This window comes from Tasmannia lanceolata, unplaced genomic scaffold (assembly GCF_043159265.1).
Source record: "Tasmannia lanceolata isolate RefF3 unplaced genomic scaffold, GAP_Taslan_0.1 ptg000016l, whole genome shotgun sequence".
NCBI classification, from domain to species: Eukaryota; Viridiplantae; Streptophyta; class Magnoliopsida; order Canellales; family Winteraceae; genus Tasmannia; species Tasmannia lanceolata.
Window position 1 is genome coordinate 15,011,897 of NW_027518693.1, and position 19,813 is coordinate 15,031,709.

Consider the following 19,813-nt stretch of genomic DNA (forward strand, 5'->3'; position numbering starts at 1 on the left):
AAACTATAGATCGGAGGGTTAGGATCATCCTATGGAAATGATTTTGGGGGCACAGCCTATTTATGCTGTGGGCAGTAAATGGACAGCTAAGATCATAATTTAGGAAGGAGCCTAACTACTCTTATTTCTTAGCATTTTAATTATAAAATTAAACATTGAGTAGGGCTCCTACGATTCCAAAAAAAAGGAGATAAATAGGGCACCAATATGACTAAGATCATGACAACTCAATAGCTGAAGTTTAATTTATTATATGCCTAAAAGGAGGTGATTCAAGTGAATCTAGCAACTGTATGAACTTGGTCCCCCGAAGAGTACAGCATAATTCTGACCAGGCACTTTTAAGTCATAATAACAATCATAGCATAGGGAGCTTTTAATTATTCTACGAGGAGTACCTCTGGTGACGGGATGAGCAACGCCATCTTTATCTATTAAATTCATGCCTCCAATGTAACATGCTTTCCTATATGGTTGTTTGCCTTTTGGCATATGGCCACTCCCCATCTCAGGCCAAGGTAACACACCAGCATTATATACAATCCCTCCCCATTGAACAACATCAGCATGGTCAGCGAATGTAGAATTGAAGAGGACCTTTGGCCAATAGCCCACCTTCTTTTTTTCGTCTCCATATAATAACCACCAAGCTTCACTCAATGGATCCTACATTGAAATAGAAAATGATTAAAATAGAAGAATTAGCATGTGAAGTGAGAAGGAATGATTCACAAGGCGCAACTCATTTTAACTTTAGTGTGATGCAAAATCTCTTTTAGCTATTGCTTTTCCATCGGTCGATTTAACAAATAAGGGATTAGAATCATCTAATGAGAGAGAATTTTTTGGCAAGACTTGAACGGATAAATAATTTAGATCTTTGAACAAGTGACACCTTCTCCTTCTCCTCACTGGTATTTTTCTTTAGAGAAATATGGCTTCCATGATGTAACAAATATAGCCAAATGTGTGCTTTTTAATTCAAGTCAAAGGGATTCAGAATTACCTTGTACACAGTAAGTATAATGTAATACTGGGTTCCATCGTAGATCGAAGTTGGGTAAAAACCGATGCCTAGGGGTAAGTCTCTGGAAATTTGTACAAAACCTGGGCAGAGAGCATCATAGCAGCCCGTTTTTTGATGATTATCATTCTGTAGGTAAGCAGAATAAACGAAGGAAAAATTAGTAGAGCATCTCAGTGACAAATTTTAATGAATTTAAATGAGAGAAAGAATAAGTTACTGTTGAAGCATACCGTCCATGCTGTAGATAGGTGCGGTAGAAAGTTATGATATAATGCGCTACTTACCTAGAGATTTGAAAATTTTCAAAATTAGAATACGAGAATATGAGATATGATCTTGCCATTTTACTATGATCGATCATTTCTTAAGGCTCCATTTCTTTCAGTGTAAAATATGTGTAAAAGAAATTTTATGGGCGTAAAATTTGATTTATGCCCATTTTATATGGAAAAAAATAGGTCCTGAGGGAACAACCAAATATATAAAGGACCATATCCGCATGTTGTATAGCAATGAATTATTTGACAATGTTTTTACAATTATGCTAAGATCGCACCTTGTCCAATCTTGGAATTATGACGTTTTGTTAATTCTCTGTCATTAGTTACATTCAATCTTTTTATAAAGTACGTATCGAACAATAATGGATGGTTGAATTGGAAAACTTACCATCCATCCAGCATGTATCGAGTGTGTTTGTTCAGGTGGTGACGCATCACGAAGTATAACAAGAGAACTACTACTTTGGTTGCCTAATATATTTGGCTGCCATGTATTGAGAACCGCCCTGGATCCAAACACCGCGTCACCATCTTTATCCTTAGATTGCAATGCAAACTGAGCAATAAACACTTTTTTGTTGGTCAGCTATGTGGCAGCAATTAACAAACACAGATTATTGAGCACATGGTGCGAAAGATAGGGTTGTTAGATACATCCTTGAAAATTGGAATCTATTTCTACTAGTTATCAATAATATAAAACTTCCGGTTGAACAAATCGTAACAAGACATAGCTATTCAGCTTTATATAGAAAGTCAGCTGAAAAACTCAGAAACAATGGCTAAACTTGAGACAAAACGTGTTGAGTTATCAAATGATTACATTGGTCTTTCTAATGAAATTCTACAAGAATGCACATAATTTATAAATTTTGCATATTTTGATGCACATAAGTTTTAATTGAGTATTGAGCACGTAGGTCCGGTAAGACTTGACTCACCTTACTTTTCAAGTCTAAGTTTCCAATTATTTGAATTATTGTTGAACATTTCTGAGAAACCGAGGTATGTGGCTTGTTGATCATTGCCCCCTATGTCTTGCGGATGGGGAATCTGCGGATCATCTATTTATGCATTGTTCGTTCACTCGGTCTATATGGGGTTGCATATTTCTGAGATTTGGGATCGGTTGGATTTTCCCTAGATCTATTGAATTGTTGTTGCAACAATAAAGCTTTGTGCCTTGGAAGAAGAAAGGGAAAATTTTGTGGGAAGTATGCTTGCTTGCCACTTGGTGGGTGGTATGGAAGGAGAGAAATGCGCGGGTGTTTGAGGGAATGTCCAAGGCTCCTCATTATCTTTATATGCGGATAATTGCTTTGGTTATTAATTGAACGAGATGTCATCCATCTTTCCGGTTTGTCTCAGCGTTTGATCTTTGGGAAGGATGGGGGGTGGTGTGCTTGAGTAGTGAGTGGGCTAATAAAGTTGTGGAGAGATGGGAACCACCGCCTCAAGGAGTGCTAAAAATAAACTTCGATGGTGCTTGCTTTGGGAATCCTGGTCCAGCCGGGGTGGGAGGTTTATGTCGTGATGATGCCGGCAAGGTTCTTTGGTCTTTTTGGGGCCCTTTAGGTGTGACTGACGCTACGGAGGCGGAAGTCCAAGCGGCTTTCAATGGCATAAAAAAGGTGAGTAGGGACCGTCCGAAGAGTGTAATTGTTGAAGGGGATTCGTTTAATGTTATCCGGTGGCTGAGGGGTGGGATGGCTCCACCTTGGAGGTTTTTGGATCTTTTTGACGAAATGGAAGATATATTGGCGGAATCAGATATTGAGTTGATTCATGTTAGAAGGTCTGCTAACGAGAAGGCGGACGCTTTGGCTAGAAGAGGGGTGGTATGCATATCGATGAATTGGTCTGATCAATTTCCTATTTGATGGCCTACTCATTTTGTGATTAGTTTTTATTTTTATTTTTTTTTGTTCTGTGTCTTTGGGTATTCCCTTTCGGGTGTCCCTTCTGCATAAAGAACTACTCTTCCAAGAAAAGAACATAAATTGATCAGACCAGGTCAAAAAAAAAAAAAAACTACTCTTTCCTCGCATTATAAATTTAAATTTGAAGTAAAATTGGATGATGATAAATGTGACTTACGTGAAATTTGGCTTGATCATTTGAAGGGTCCTGAGCATTTGAAGGATATCCTTTCCCAAAATTTGGGGAAGATTTAGCCCTTTTAAGTTCTTCCTTTGTAATTCTCCTAATAGGAACTGTTCCTAGTGGGCACCCTCCATCCTTGAGCCCTATCTTTAAAGATACACCTAATGATGAAGCCTTTTTATCTTTAATAACTTTTGGAAGAGATCCTGGACCCATCTGCATAAAGATAATTTCCAACAATAAAAGTATGGTTTTTGTTTCTTCCAAGAAAAGAACATATTTTTCATAGTTAATCATTTTATTTTCCAAAGTGATGTCAAAGAAAAAAAAATCTCAAAATTAATACATAACAGAGAAAAGAACATATCACTTGAAAGATTAAGAACATAAGGAGAAAATAACAGACCTGGATCTTATGATTCATCAATAAGGGATGATCAAAAGCGGGTTGTTTTTCGATATCAACACAACTAAATATCTGTCCATATCCATCCTGCAAAAAATGTGAAGACCAACAATATTTGTATCATTTTACCAATATGTGTGTTGTATGAATGTACCATATATGTGCGTGTTGTGTTTGTGTATGTGCATGTGTGAGACAAATCCTAAACTCAAGGGAGCCAAATTATGCCCGAACCATTCAAAACTCAGAATAATTAGTGTACTGTGATTCTCATTAGTGCTTCTACGATTTTTTTTCCTTTAAGAGACTGAAATGGCAAGAATGCATTCAGAAATTCAACCCACAGTCCCTGTTTCTCCAAATCCAACCTTCTACTAGTAAAATGTATGGTTTTTTTTCGAAGTGACAGTAGGCCCTGTAGGTGGACAAAATCAATGACACCCAGGTGAACAAAATATCCCGTTTCTAGTTTCGAGTTATTAATATTGTTAAAAAAAACACCAATGCTATATACAGCTCAAGAAAGCATCTCTCTCTCTCTCTCCACACACACACACACATATATATATATATATATATATATATATATATATATATATATATATCTGTGTGTGGAGAGAGAGAGAGAGAGAGAGAGAGAGAGAGAGAGAGAGAGAGAGTGAGTGAGTGAGAGACTTTATATATGAGAAATGATATTTCCTACCCCCCTTTGACTGATAAAATCCACCCCCCCCCCCCTAACGTTATTCGTTAAGTATTAATGTTAAAGAAAAACGTTGTAGGTGGTGAATTTATCCTCAATCAATGAACCATTCTCACAGAAACCGTTAAGGTGGAACGAGGGAGAGGATATCATATATATATATATATATATATATATATATATATATATATATATATATATATATATAGGAGAATAGTGTTCGTGCGCAGCTGCTCAGATAGTTTATCTGAGCAGCTGCTTCAAAAACTCATGTGGCCCACATTTTTTGGGTGATCCAAAGCATTCATTTGAAAGGCCCTTCCATGGATAGGTGTGTACCAAAAATCAGCCCTATAGGATCATCCTAACCCAATCAAAGGTAGAGGGGAAAATGGACAGACACTGTTTTTGACCATTTTTTCTCTCCACAAATGGCAGGGTTAGGATGATCCTAAAGGGTTGCTTTTTGGTACGCACCCTATCCATAGAAGGGCCTTCCGAATGATTGCTTTGGATCACCCCAAAAATGTGGGGCCACATAAGTTTTTGAAGCAGCTGCTCAGATAACCTATCTGAGCAGTTGTGCAGGAACACTTCTCTCTCATATATATATATATATATAGGGGGGACGAGGTTTGTGAGGTATTGAGCAACCTGAGCAACCCTTTATAAATACACCATCTACATGTTGTTTGACTCATCCTACCCATTCATTCTATAACACTTTACATAGATAGGGTGTTCCTAAGAAACCATCTCCATACCATAATCCTAACCATTCGATCTATAGGTGCCTAATTTCTAACCATCTATTTCAAAACTTCCACAAATCATAACCATAACCATAACCCTACCTATAACCTACAAAATGAATGTGTTGGATGAGTCAACCAACTATGAGAGATGGTGTATTTAGAGGGCTGCTCAGGGTGAGCGATACCTTATAAACATTTTCCCTATATATATATATATATATATATATATATATATATGACAAATTTGCACCCCCTGTAGGATGATTTGCACCCCTGTAAGGTGAATTGAAGTAAAAAAGTGCAGACTTTAACTTTTTTGAGGTCAATTCACGTTAAAGGGGTGTGGATCATCATACAATGGGTGCGAATATATATATATATATATATATATATATATATATATATATATATATATATATATATAGAGAGAGAGAGAGAGAGAGAGAGAGAGAGAGAGGAAAATGATTGTGAGCTTGAAGCTCATATAGCCTATATGAGCTTGAGGGCCCAAACACATGTGGGCCCACATTGTTAGGCTGATCCAAACCATTCATTTGAAAGGCCCTTACATAGATAGGTGTGTACAAAAAATCGGCTCCATAGGATCATCCTAACCCATCCAAAAGTGGAGGGCAAAAATGGGCAGATTTGTGGCAAACGGTGTCTGTCCATTTTGCCCTCCACTTTTGGATGGGTTAGGAGTAGACCTGGCAAAAGCAACCCGTGCCCGCGCGTCGACCCGACCCACCCGCAAATTTGCGGGCACGGGTCTAAGTTTTAGTGACCCGTCAAAATCTAACCCGCGGGCACCCGCATTTTTACCGTATTTATTTATTTATTTTTTAGAATGTTATCTGCACTATTGTTTTAGTATTTTTTATGAGGGAACTCCTCACTTTATAAAAAGTACGGTATGGCCCGCACCATAGGATTATCCAAACCGTCCATTAGATGGGCCATAGCCTAAATAGGTTATGCCCCAAAATTATTTCCATTGGTTGATTCTAACCCTCCGATCTATAGAGGGTTAGATCAACCCTCTAACATTCAGATTGGAGGGTTAGGATCATCCTATGGAAATATTTTTGGAGCATAACCTATTTAGGCTATGGCCCATCTAATGGACGATTTGGATCATCTTATGGTGCGGGCCACCATACTTTTAATAAAGTGAGAGTGCGCTCATAAGAAAACAGAGTGTTGATAACATTTCCTTCTGTTTTTTATTTTATAATAATTTGCTACCAAACTTCTCCTATGGCAACTTCTCGGCATGTGGCCATCTGGGTGCAAAGATGCGCAAATGTTGCTAGCAAACAAAAAAAAGTAATCATTACGTAGGAAAAGTAAAATAGCTAAAGTTTATAAAATTTTAAATGAAAAATTACCTAGAAAGGGTTATAAAGTTGTAAAATTACGAAAAAAATACTAATAAAATATAGAAAGTTATGACAATTACCGGAAAAACAGATGCGGTCAAATCAGAGAATTATTACAATATATATTTGCGGGATTTGCGGGTGACCCGCGGGTTGACCCAGCCCACCCGCGGGCTGCGCGGGTCACCTAAATTCTGACTCGCAAAAATACGGGTCATTTTCTCACCCGACCCGTGGACCCGCACCTGCATCACCCGCGGGTTGACCCGGCCCGACCCACCCGTTTGCCAGGTCTAGTTAGGAGGATCCTATGGAGCCAATTTTTTGTACACACCCTATCTATGTAAGGGCCTTTCAAATGAATGGTTTGGATCATCCTAACAATGTGGGCCCACATGTGTTTGGGCCCTCAAGCTCATATAAGCTATATGAGTTTCAAGCTCACAATCATTTTCCTCATATATATATACTGAGCTCAAGCTCAGAAACCACTACTCCCATAGTTGGTTGAATCATCTAACTCATTTAGTTTATAGGTTATGCTTAGGGTTATGGTTATGGTTAGGGTTATGGGTTAGGGTTAGGGTTATGATTTGTGGAGGTTTAGAATGGATGGCTAGAAATTATGGTCCTATAGATCGGATGGTTAGGATTATGGTACGGAGCTGGTTTTTTAGGAACACCCTATCTATGTGAGATAGTATAAAATGAATGGGTTGGATGAGTCAAACTACTATGAGAGATGGGGTATTTTAAGCTCTAGCTCAGCCTGAGCTAGAGCTCAGAAACCACGCTCTCTCTCTCTCTCTCTCTCTATATATATATATATATATATATATATATATATATATATATATATATATATATATATAGGAAAAAAGTTTCTGAGGTATCGCTCACCCTAAGCAGCCCTCTAAATACAACATTTCCCATAGTTGGTTGACTCATCCAACCCATTCATTTTGTAGGTTATAGGTAGGAATATGGTTATGGTTAGGGTTAGGGTTAGGGTTATGAGTTATGGGTTATGGTTATGGTTATGATTTGTGGAGGTTTTGAAATGAATGATTAGAAATTAGGCACCTATAGATCGAATGGTTAGGATTATGGTATGGAGATGGTTTCTTAGGAACACCCTATCTATGTGAGGTGTTATAGAATGAATGGATATGATGAGTCCAACAACATGTAGATGGTGTATTTATAGAGGGTTGCTCAGGCTGCGCGATACCTCAGAAACCTCGCCCCCCATATATATATATATATATATATATATATATATATATATATATATATATATAGAGAGAGAGAGAGAGTGTAGACACCCCATTTTGTTTTGTTTTAATCAACAAAGAAATTAGTGTGTTAAATCCATGTGAGAACCCCCTCTATCATTGATTTATATGTTTTAGGTCATTAATATCTTGATCTGACTTCACGAATCATCAATCAGGACAAAATAAGCTAGGGTCACTTCATAGCCCGGACCCTGATTCCATTCCGAGACCCGATTTCCGTAAATCGTTAGATCAATGGTAGATCTTGACCTGGGTCTAACCATCCAAAACCACCTAACCTCTCCTCTCATCCTAACCATCCAAACCTCACCTAACCTCACATAACCTCTCCTCTCATCCTAACCATCCAAACCTCACCTAACCTCACCTAACCTCACCTAACCTTACCTAACCCCACCTAACCTTACCTAACCTCATCCTCTCATCCTAACCATCCAAAACCACCTAACCTCACCTAACCTCCTATCCCATTCTCCTATAAATACCCTCTCATCCCACCATCCAAGAGAAGAAAAAAGAACCCCTCTCTTAGAAAATTCATCCCTCTCCCTCATCTCTTCAAGGGTTCGGCCATCCTTGCCGGATCGGGTGATTTTATACGTTGGGTGATATATATCAAAAGCAGTCATTATCAAGCAAGGAATCATCTTCAAGGAATTAACATCAAAGAAAAATCAAACACAAAGTGGGTTTCCAAAGAGGTAGGCATTTATTTCAATTCTATGTAGGGTCTGTTTTCATGCATATCTTTTACTTTAAAAGAAAAACCATGTTAGGAAGCATGTAGGGTTCGTTTTCCCCCTGGTTAGCCTCTGGTTAGACCCTGGTTGCACCCAGGTTCGCTGCTGGTTGCACCCAGGTTCGATGCTGGTTGCACCCTGGTTCCCTACTGATTCGCACCCTGGTTCCCTACTGGTTCGCACCCTGGTTCCCTACTGGTTCGCACCCTGCTTCCCTGCTGGTTGCACCCTGGTTCCCTACTGGTTCGCACCCTGGTTCGATATTGGTTCGCACCCTGGTTCCCTGCTGGTTCGCACTCTGGTTAGACCCTGGTTGCACCCAGGTTCGCTGCTGGTTGCACCCAGGTTCCCTGCTGGTTGCACCCTGGTTCCCTACTGGTTCGCACCCTGGTTCCCTACTGGTTCGCACCCTGCTTCCCTGCTGGTTGCACCCTGCTTCCCTACTGGTTCGCACCCTGGTTCGATATTGGTTCGCACCCTGGTTCCCTGCTGGTTCGCACTCTGGTTAGACCCTGGTTGCACCCAGGTTCGCTGCTGGTTGCACCCAGGTTCCCTGCTGGTTGCACCCTGGTTCCCCTGCTGGTTCGCACCCTGGTTCCCTGCTGGTTCGCACCCTGGTGCACCCTGGTCCGCACAATTTTAAATGGCTCATAAAAACTCTATACTTGTTAGATTAGTTTGTCTTGTTTTATTTTCTCATCACATTTTACTCAAACTTAATTTAACAAAACCTGAAGGCATCATAGATTGCGCAAACATATTGCACACACTTACATCACTTGCATCTAAACTCTTGCATCTCACGTGCACACACGTCCTATTTTAGGAATCCGGAGTGTTATCTAGCATGGTTGACTGGGATTTCATCACCTGGTGCCTCTGTGCTAGAGAAGCATTCCACCCTTAGCCTAGTACCTTTATGGTACGTAAACGGATCTCTTGTTCACGTACTGATACGCCGGACACTGGTACAGTATATCGAACAGGGATTCGCGCTAAGGGAACTCTTGGCCTTACCCCTAGATTAACCCACACATGCATGTAGTATACGAACACATGTGCATCACGTGTGTGAGCCTAGTTTAGGATATCCTACCCATTGGTGTCTAGATTAGGCCGTGGTCCATCTTCCAATGGTCACGATCGGTCCTTAGATACACGAACAAAGTCATAAGTCGAGATTCTCTCTCCACTCCGATAGATTAGGATTAGGGTTGATGCCTTCAGGTAACACTGATAAAATGTGAAAAAAAAAAAAAAAATTTCCCTTTGGGTTAGGATATAAATCCCATCATTTCCAAAGATCTCATAGGATTAGTCATTCATGATCTATCCGTTGAAAGCAATCCTATGCTATCTCATCTAATCTCTTGATCGTGCGTCTTTCATTCTTCTGCCATACGATTCGATCGTATCTTCATGCCATCCCCTAACTGGCAGGAGCACAATCTCACAATCTTTCGATTATGCAATCTCATGATCTGATCATGCCTGGTCCAGATAATCCAATCTTGCTTGTACCCCTGGTCTCTTCCTCCTCTAGGGGCTACCTTTTCAAGATTATTTTGCTAAGTCCTTCAGAGTTCACTCTCAGAATCCTTGAGCTAGGGGCATTCCCCTATGCGAATCAGTCATCATTGTCCAAAATTGAAAGTATCAGCCATGATGATGTTCAGAACGAACCAGCCTTCGCCGAGCCTTCAACGCCAAACAGTTGCAGCAGTTAAAGTTTTAGTCACTTACTATTTTATGTTGAGTCAGTCATCATGGTCAGTATAATTGTTGAGTCCGGTCTTACAGTTAAAGGTCAATGCCTAGTCCAGGCAAGTTATCTTCTGTTTCCCTTTCTTATTTAGAGTTGTGAATCCTGAGCATGTTCAGGATAGGTCGTCTGATGTAATAGCTTTTCTTTAAATAAAATTTCAGTCAGTTCCAAAAAGTTCACTTGTGTCTGTTTCTTAAGTGTGCTTCTGATCTTAAAATAAGACTCCCTCCTCAAATGAGGACAAAATTGACGAAACTCCACTTGAGTCACAGCAATTACTTGAACGAGAGGAGGAGCGCCAATCCCAACCTTTCAAAGATGAAATTGAAATGATAAACACTGGCACTGAAACTTTGATTCAGTGAATGCCGATTGAAAATACATTACCCTCTAAAGAGTGTGAAGAATTGATAAAATTATTTCAAGAATAAGAAGATTGTCTAGAAAAGCTACAACCGATACCAGGGGCAAGACATAGATGGAAAGCTCAAAGAAAATGAAGAAAGTGAGAAGATATATGCTATACAAGGGGCATAGAGTGAAAACAACTTTCATATTTCTAATCAATGACCTTGGTTCTCAAATTCATAACATAAAGCCAACAAATTCAAGATGAAAAGTTCAAGAGCAAACAATGAAAAGTGATCATCAGATATCGAGAGTACGAATCCATAGATGGAGGATGTCAAAGAACAAGTTTCGCTCTATGAAAGTCAAAAGCACGTATTAGAATCTTGAAAGAAGAAGATCCATTATCTCTTACCTGGAAATGCCGTCAAACTCCGCGAAAAAAAAAAACAAAAGAGAAAAATAATAATAAATAAATAATCAGTACCAGAGGGACTCTAGTAACCTGGATCGATTCCCAATTTGAACATCAGAAGGCCTCCTTTGGCCGAATAAATCCCAAAATCAGAACCCAACGTCAAAAGAATACCGATTGCAAACCCTTCGAGCCTGAGTAAAATTTTCTTGAAAACCCATCAAACTCGGGGCATTCGCCCCCGAACTACGCGAGACCTGATCCCTATACTGGGGTACGTAGGCAACTCGGTTGAACCGAGTTCGGTCGATTCAAAAAGGAAAAGAAATTCAATCCTTTCAAAAAAAAAAAGAGAGGGACAAGTTCCAAAAGAAGAGAAGTTAATTGTTCCAGAAAGAAAAGAAAAAAGGAAAAAAAAAATCAAACAATTTATCTTCAAACTAGGGGCATTCGCCCTGAACTACACACGACCTGATTCCTACCTTGGGATATGTAGGCGACCTGTTCACAGGTTCGGTCGAAATCTTTGTTGAGCCTTAAGCCATTCTTTGAAAAGCCCTATCCTACCTATAAAAGTCCTTCTGGTGTTCAGAACTAATGAGCTAGGTCCTGAGATACAATAAAAAAATGAAATGATGATGAATAAGAAAAATAACGGAGTTTGAAGATCTGCTAGACTGAAAACCTGAAAGGGCGGTCTAGGCAAAATTTAAGATCATTCCCCTGCTAAGTTGAAAACCCGAAAGGGCGGCTTAGGCAAAAGCTAAGGGGATAGCCTGCTGGATCGAAAACCTAGAAAGGTGGTTCAGGCAAAAGTTAAGGCTAGCGCGGTCCGCCAAGTTAAAAACCCTGAAGAGGTGACTTGGTCACGGTAAGAGAATCAGTATAAGAAGGCAACAGCCGGTATCAAGACTGAAGATCAACTGAAGTTCAAGCAAATTCAAGTGATATCCTCAAAACTGGGGGCATTGAAGCTAAGCAATCTTAGGGGTCGTAATTAAATTCTTGAGGCATTACTGTTTCGAGGAAGAAGTCCGGTGTTTACCAATTGAAAAACTATTCCTTGAAAGGATAGACTTACCAAACAAAACATTAACTAAGTCAGAAGCATCACTATGTTTGTCAGTATAGTCAGTCAATCTTTATTATTCTAAGTTCACTCCTTCAGGGCTGCTCAATCCTTTGAGTAGTGCCTTTCATCTAAGTTTTCTCTTTAGAAAGAGTCAATTGTCGTTCCTATGTCCAAATAATGTAACTGTCTTGGTGAAGGAGGCCAGGCCTAGGTAGCTCCCTGCAATTATACCTGAAAGAGCTCGAGAATTTAGTCAAACAACTTCATTTCAAAGAAGATCAGCTCAGAAAAATTCAGAAGTAGAAACATCAGAAAGCCCAGCTTCCGTAAAAAGATCATACCCCAGGAAGGCACCTTAAGCTTGGAAGAACCTCAGATGCAATGGTGGTTGAGCCAATTTCTCAGAAAGATGAACCATTCAAATTCATAATTCCCTTCCGGTTAGTTATCCTGGTCAAGAAATGTTTATCTAAACACCTGTCAAGAAGCAGATCCCGCTTTTCCATGTTAATATCCAAGAGAGTCGTTGTTCTAAATTACCAATCTCAAATGTCTTGTTCAAGGTTTCAGTTATCAAAATCCCCAGAAGACAAGACCAGCAGTCTCTTTGAGAAAAATCTTGTTGAAGTTTCATAAAAATGTTCCTAATCCATTCTTGCTAGTAATGGTTCTTCGTTCCAAAGGTTTGCCGTTTCATCATTCGTCAAAGTCCTAGTTTCCAACATCTTTGTCGGGCACGATCCATAATATCCCCGATTTCATTGAGTTCAAAAAAATAAAAAATTCATCAAATCCAATCTTACGTCAAATTCAAGTTCATGGAAAATCTCTAAATTCTTCGAGCCCGTTTGTGAACGGTACCTCTTTTCTCGAGCCCATTTGCAAATGGCCTCGTCTTCTCCTTGAGCCCGTTTGTGAACGGTGCCTCATCTCTCGAGTCCATTTGTGAATGGTTTCGTCTTCTCCTTGAGCCCATTTGTGAACGGTGCCTCATTTTCTGAGTTCATTTATGAATGGTCTCATGTCCTCCTTGAGCCCGTTTGTGGACGGTGCCTCATTTCTCAAAAAATCAAAAATTCATCAAATCCAATCCCCAATTCAAAAAATCCAATCCTACGTCAAATTCAAATTCATAAAAATCTCTAAATTTTTCATTGTTGAATTCATCAATCAAAGCTATCTTGTGTCGTCGAGCCCGTTTGTGAACGGTGCCTCATTTCTCGAGCCCATTTGTGAATGGTCTCGTCTTCTCCTTGAGCCCGTTTGCGGACGGTACCTCATTTCCCAAAAATAAAAATTCATCAAATCCAATCCCCGATTCAAACAAATCCAATCTTACGTCAAATTCAAGTTCATGAAAAATCTCATGTCCTCTTTGAGCCCTTCTGTGAAAGGTGCCTCATTTCTCGAGGCCGTTTGTGAATGGTCTCGTCTTCTCCTTGAGCCCGTTTGCGGACGGTACCTCATTTCCCAAAAATAAAAAATTCATCAAAACCAATCCCCGATTCAAACAAATCCAATCTTACGTCAAATTCAAGTTCATGAAAAATCTCATGCCCTCTTTGAGCCCGTTTGTGAACGGTGCCTCTTTTCTCGAGGCCATTTGGGGATGGTCTCGTCTTCTCCTTGAACCCGTTTGTGAACATGTTTCTCATTCTCTGAGTCCATTTGTGAATGGTCTCATGTCCTCTTTGAGCCCGTTTGTGAACGGTGCCTCTTTTCTCGAGGCCATTTGTGAATGGTCTCATCTTCTCCTTGAGCCCGTTTGCAGACGGTACCTCATTTTCCAAAAATAAAAAAATTTATCAAATCCAAATCCTTAATTAAAAAATAAAAATAAAAATCCATTCCTACGTCAAATTCAAGTTCATAAAAAAATCCCTAAATTCTTCGAGCCCGTTTGTGAACGGTGCCTCATTTCTCGAGTCCATTTGTGAATGGTCTCGTCTTCTCTTCGAACCCGTTTGTGAACAGGTGTCTCATTCTCTGAGTCCATTTGTGAATGGTCTCATCTTCTCCTTGAGCCCGTTTGTGAACGGTGCCTCATTTTCTGAGTCCATTTGTGAATGGTCTCGTGTCCTCTTTGAGCCCGTTTGTGAACGGTGCCTCATTTCTCGAGTCCATTTGTGAATGGTCTTGTCTTCTCCTTGAGCCCGTTTGTGAACGGTGCCTCATTTCTCGAATCCATTTGTGAATGGTCTTGTCTTCTCCTTGAGCCCGTTTGTGAACGGTGCCTCATTTCTCGAATCCATTTGTGAATGGTCTCGTCTTCTCCTTGAGCCCGTTTGTGAACGGTGCCTCATTTCTCGAGTCCATTTGTGAATGGTCTCGTCTTCTCCTTGAGCCTGTTTGTGAATGGTGCCTCATTTCTCGAGTCCATTTGTGAATGGTCTTGTCTTATCCTTGAGCCCGTTTGTGAATGGTGCCTCTTTTCTCGAATCCATTTGTGAATGGTATCGTCCTCCTTGAGCCCGTTTGTGAACGGTGCCTCATTTCTCGAGTCCATTTGTGAATGGTCTTGTCTTCTCCTTGAGCCCGTTTGTGAACGGTGCCTCTTTTCTCGAATCCATTTGTGAATGGTATCGTCCTCCTTGAGCCCGTTTGTGAACGGTGCCTCATTTCTCGAGTCCATTTGTGAATGGTCTTGTCTTCTCCTTGAGCCCGTTTGTGAACGGTGCCTCTTTTCTCGAGTCCATTTGTGAATGGTTTTCTATCCTCCTTGAGGCCGTTTGTGAACGGTGCCTCATTATCCAAGTCCATTTGGGAATGCTTCTTATCCTCGTTGAACCCGCTTGTGAGCGGCGTCTCATCTCCTTCTAAAAACTGTTTGAGAGCGATCTTTGTCCTTTCCCTTCAGAATCCATTCGAAAATGATATCTCATTCTCTAATTGCCCGTTTGTGAACGGCGCCGCATCGAGTTTTTTTTATTATTATTCAAGTTCTAGGGTTTCATCTAAGGTTTTGCATTATGTTAAGGTGCGTTGTGTCTAGAGAGTCCTTTGTCGATTAAAGCTACGCAAAATGGTTCTGTCATTTTTAACTTTGGTATTCAATGACTACGTCATCTCTACCAAAGAGGGGCATCTGTAGACACCCCATTTTGTTTTGTTTTAATCAACAAAGAAATTAGTGTGTTAAATCCATGTGAGAACCCCCTCTATCATTGATTTATATGTTTTAGGTCATTAATATCTTGATCTGACTTCACGAATCATCAATCAGGACAAAATAAGCTAGGGTCACTTCATAGCCCGGACCCTGATTCCATTCCGAGACCCGATTTCCGTAAATCGTTAGATCAATGGTAGATCTTGACCTGGGTCTAACCATCCAAAACCACCTAACCTCTCCTCTCATCCTAACCATCCAAACCTCACCTAACCTCACATAACCTCTCCTCTCATCCTAACCATCCAAACCTCACCTAACCTCACCTAACCTCACCTAACCTTACCTAACCCCACCTAACCTTACCTAACCTCATCCTCTCATCCTAACCATCCAAAACCACCTAACCTCACCTAACCTCCTATCCCATTCTCCTATAAATACCCTCTCATCCCACCATCCAAGAGAAGAAAAAAGAACCCCTCTCTTAGAAAATTCATCCCTCTCCCTCATCTCTTCAAGGGTTCGGCCATCCTTGCCGGATCGGGTGATTTTATACGTTGGGTGATATATATCAAAAGCAGTCATTATCAAGCAAGGAATCATCTTCAAGGAATTAACATCAAAGAAAAATCAAACACAAAGTGGGTTTCCAAAGAGGTAGGCATTTATTTCAATTCTATGTAGGGTCTGTTTTCATGCATATCTTTTACTTTAAAAGAAAAACCATGTTAGGAAGCATGTAGGGTTCGTTTTCCCCCTGGTTAGCCTCTGGTTAGACCCTGGTTGCACCCAGGTTCGCTGCTGGTTGCACCCAGGTTCGATGCTGGTTGCACCCTGGTTCCCTACTGATTCGCACCCTGGTTCCCTACTGGTTCGCACCCTGGTTCCCTACTGGTTCGCACCCTGCTTCCCTGCTGGTTGCACCCTGGTTCCCTACTGGTTCGCACCCTGGTTCGATATTGGTTCGCACCCTGGTTCCCTGCTGGTTCGCACTCTGGTTAGACCCTGGTTGCACCCAGGTTCGCTGCTGGTTGCACCCAGGTTCCCTGCTGGTTGCACCCTGGTTCCCTACTGGTTCGCACCCTGGTTCCCTACTGGTTCGCACCCTGCTTCCCTGCTGGTTGCACCCTGCTTCCCTACTGGTTCGCACCCTGGTTCGATATTGGTTCGCACCCTGGTTCCCTGCTGGTTCGCACTCTGGTTAGACCCTGGTTGCACCCAGGTTCGCTGCTGGTTGCACCCAGGTTCCCTGCTGGTTGCACCCTGGTTCCCCTGCTGGTTCGCACCCTGGTTCCCTGCTGGTTCGCACCCTGGTGCACCCTGGTCCGCACCCTGGTTTGTACCCTGCTTCCTCCTAGTTAGACCATGGCTAGTCTCGGGTTTGCTCCTAACTTAGACCCGACTCACTTGACCCTAACCATTAACCCAATCCAACCAAGTCATATCCCAACACAATCCGAGTCGCATGTCTGAATCCATTTGGCCGAATCTCATAAGCCCGCCCACTTTGAATTCCGAAAATTCAAACCCTTGATGATTCCAATATGCTCAATTCTTTGATGCAAATTCCCAATTCCAAAATCCCATTGCTATATCAATGTTTTTGAATCTCAAGTCCAATGCTCAAATACAAACCCGATTCCTGATCCAAATACCAAACCTGTTTTCCAAAATCCAAGCAACCTCCCCAGTGGAACTACGTGTGGCTTGATCCCCATCACGGGGTACGTAGGCAATTTGGCACTCCCAAGTTCAGTCGCACCTTTCTCTATCTTTCCCATTCCCTCACACTATTCATCATCTCGATTCATCTCGTGTCTCTCGGAACCATTGGATTATGGTTTCCGTCGTAAGGACCCTTAGAGCCCAATTTAGGAACACCGGTGTCGTGTCGTGTCCTAAGTTTTAGGGAGTCTTAGGTTTTAGGGAGTCCTAGAGTTAGGAGTCCAGCCTCATCACGGACGTTTGCTATGTATAGCAACCGTGCCATAGGTCTAGTTACACTAGTCACCCAATCTTTCCCTAGGACAAGCCTAGTAAACTAGGATGTAAGGCAAACCTGCATTAGTCTAAGGGACCATTTGCATTTAGATGAGAATCATATAGCATCTTAGATGAAATCCTAAGATAATAAAATCCTCAACTTGAATTAAATAACTTCTCCTAAAACTGTTGAAACAGTCAATCCCGTCTAGGTCGGTGTCCTAGTTGAGTTAGGCATAAGTAGCTTAGCTTAGGTGCACCGAACTACGTCGACTCTGATCCCAGTAAGGCTTGGGTACGTAGGCAGCTTGGATGTCTGATGGCATACCACCCGCGAGTCGGCACCACAAACAAATTGTGGTGTTTTGTATATTAATTTTCTTGTAAATGCTTAATCAAATCACTTAGGATTTTCCATGAAATTAGAATTCTAGGAGAACTTTCACTTAGATTGAATCCAGACAAATTAATAAATCAAGATACACATTTAGGATTCTCATTGAAATTAGATCATAGGATGCATGTCACTTAGTTCGCACATTAACATAGAGTTGAATGAGCCATTTAAAATAAATTTAAAAGAGTTAGCTTTTGGAATCGAAGACCGATTATCGGGCAGGAATGGTGCATGTGGCGGATAACTCCCCATACCTTCCATTCTCGTAACCAGGTAGCGAGTCTAGATTTCTGGTTAATTACGGGTCCTAGATCCCACATCTAGGTGGCGACTCTGTCAGTCTCTTTCGTGTGGAATTCGGATTGCCTTAGTGATCCCAAGTTCACAGGAAAGATTAATTCAAATCAACATTAAAATGCACACGCCAATCGCGTGGAAACGAGAGACCAAGAGAGAGTGCGAGGCGGCTCGCGCCCCACCCCTCTCGCGGGATCCGGGTACCACAGAGAGAGAGAGAGAGAGAGAGAGGAAAGCGTTCCAAAGCTATAGCTTAGATAAGCTTATCTAAGCTATAGCTCAAAAACACATGTGGCTCCACATTTTTTTGGGGATCCAAAGCATGTATTTGGAAGGCCTTCCATGGATAGGGTGTGTACCAAAAATCACCCCTATAGGATCATCCTAACCCTGCCATCTGTTGAGGGAAAAAATGGGCAGAAACCTGGACACACATTGTTTGTCCATTTTTCACTCCACCTTTGAATGGGTTAGGATGATCCTATAGGGCTGATTTTTGGTACACACCCTATCCATGGAAGGGTCTTCCAAATCAACACTTTGGACCCCCAAAAAATGTGGGGCCAAATGTGTTTTTGAGCTATAGCTTAGATAAGCTTATATATATATCTTGTCCCCACTCTCTCTTTTCCATCCCGCTATATATATACATAGAGAGGGAGGGAGGGAGGGATCTGCACTAAATTGTATTTTTTAAGTATATATACAATTTAAGATAACATAAAATGATACCTCGACCTTTCTATTCCATATCATTTTCTAATGCAAAAGACATAGTGATACCTTAATGGTCTTGACTGCTGGTTTATTGATAATCTTCAGTAGCCTCTCAATCTCCATATCTTCTTCTTTAGATAGACTCGTGCTCCCTTTTCCTTCCACTCCATTGCCATTGATACTAAGAGAAAGTAGTAGAAAAAGCAGCAAAAACATTTCCTTCAAACCCATAGCCCAACGATTAAGAAACTCCTCTCTCAAAGCCATGGAGAAAAAAACCCCCCACGTCCTTTTATATAGCCTATATTCCTTGTAGATTTAAGGGAAAATTTCTCCCATTCTCTAAGAAGATATTCACAATTACTATCATTTACTAGGAGAGAATAAAAAAATGAAGGAGATCCAACAAGATAAGAGGAAACTAAAAAGGAAAAGGGCTTTCAAGGAGAGAATAAAAAAAGGAGTGATCCAACAAGATAAGAAGAAACTAAAAAGAAAAGATACTAGGAGAGAATAAAAAAGGAATGAGTAATCCAACAAGATAAGAAAGAAACTAAAAAGGAAAGAAACTTACTAGGAGGGAATAAAAAAGGGAGGAGTAATACAATAAGATAAGAAGAAACTAAAATGGAAAGAGACTTCATAAATGATACACTCGCATCAGAGGTGCATGGAAATGAATTACTGTCTAAGCTATCAATTTTTAGGGCCCATCATGTTTGAAGCTCTTAACCATTCATTTCTTGGGCCTTAACGTTATTAGACCCTTTGAAATCTTCAAGGCACTTGAAATCCCAATAGGCAACACAAGAGGGGAGGTGAATTGGGTAATTAAAACTTTTTCAAATCAAATAAAGGTTTTGCAAAACAAATCTAACCCTAGTTTTAATTTATCAATTGAAAGTAAAAAGGGAAGATATTACCAATCACCACAAATGTAGAGAAAAGAGGGAAGAGTAAGTGCAAAAGAAGACACCGTGATGTATAGTGGTTCAGTCCTCCCCAAGTGGCCTAC

The 19,813-nt window shown here is 40.8% G+C and overlaps 1 protein-coding gene across 1 annotated transcript; it reads right to left on the reverse strand.

The window, feature by feature from the left end:
* Positions 1-231: 231 nt before the first annotated feature.
* Positions 232-19,156, reverse strand: LOC143848584 (protein neprosin-like). The gene is made up of 7 exons (XM_077357548.1): positions 18,865-19,156; positions 3,818-3,904; positions 3,406-3,627; positions 1,697-1,864; positions 1,258-1,311; positions 1,007-1,153; positions 232-666 (listed from the first exon to the last, which is right to left on the reverse strand). The coding sequence occupies exons 1-7, from the start codon at positions 19,063-19,065 to the stop codon at positions 283-285; spliced, it is 1,263 nt and encodes a 420-aa protein (XP_077213663.1). The 5' UTR covers positions 19,066-19,156; the 3' UTR covers positions 232-282.
* Between the last annotated feature and the right edge of the window lie 657 nt (positions 19,157-19,813).

Bases quoted from the DNA above. Each gene is read 5' to 3' on its own strand.
- LOC143848584 (XM_077357548.1), bottom strand. From the start codon at position 19,065: ATGGCTTTGAGAGAGGAGTTTCTTAATCGTTGGGCTATGGGTTTGAAG. The intron at 1,865-3,405 runs GTAAGTCACATT...TTTATTGCTCAG, and splicing joins ATGATCAAGCCAAATTTCAC to TTTGCATTGCAATCTAAGGA. The intron at 1,154-1,257 runs GTATGCTTCAAC...GCTTACCTACAG, and splicing joins ACCTATCTACAGCATGGACG to AATGATAATCATCAAAAAAC.